Source organism: Geospiza fortis, unplaced genomic scaffold (assembly GCF_000277835.1).
Source record: "Geospiza fortis unplaced genomic scaffold, GeoFor_1.0 scaffold992, whole genome shotgun sequence".
Taxonomy (NCBI): Eukaryota; Metazoa; Chordata; class Aves; order Passeriformes; family Thraupidae; genus Geospiza; species Geospiza fortis.
The window spans coordinates 192455-192912 of NW_005054625.1; the positions used below are offsets into that span (position 1 = coordinate 192455).

At 58.5% G+C, this 458-nt stretch overlaps 1 protein-coding gene across 1 annotated transcript in view; it reads right to left on the reverse strand.

Annotated features, from left to right (window-relative positions):
• Positions 1-3: 3 nt before the first annotated feature.
• PGAP3 (post-GPI attachment to proteins phospholipase 3) overlaps positions 4-458 on the reverse strand; it is a 5777-nt gene continuing 5322 nt past the window's right edge. Inside the window, 1 exon segment of the mRNA XM_014311002.1 lies at positions 4-67. Coding sequence (XP_014166477.1) covers positions 4-67 — 64 coding nt within the window.

Here is a 458-nt window from a genome sequence, read left to right on the forward strand (position 1 = left end):
GCTCTAGTCCACTTTGAAGAGGTCGGAGTTGGCCTTCAGGAGGTAGAGGCTGTCGTCCATCAGGAAACTGGGGGGACAAGGGGGGGGTTAGGGGGGGCTTGAACCCCAACTTTGAGCACAGCAAGCCTGGGGTCCCTCCAGCACCCCCATTTCAAGGTGGGGAGGGGGGGTCTGGGCATGGCACAGGGACCAAGAACATCCCATGGGAAACTGAGGGGGCCCTGAGCACCCCAATTTCAACAGGGGGGAACACTGAGAACCCCAGAGACCACAGGGGACCCTGAGCACCCCAATTCCAAGAGGGATCCCCCAACAGAATCCCCAACACCCCCAGACCCAAGCAGAGCCCCCCAAATCCTGGGGGGAAGCTTTGCATCCCTGGGGAACACGGGGAGCCCCTCACTCCTATTTTTAATTTTATTTTAGATAGGACTGGGGGGGGTCACTGACCTGTATTT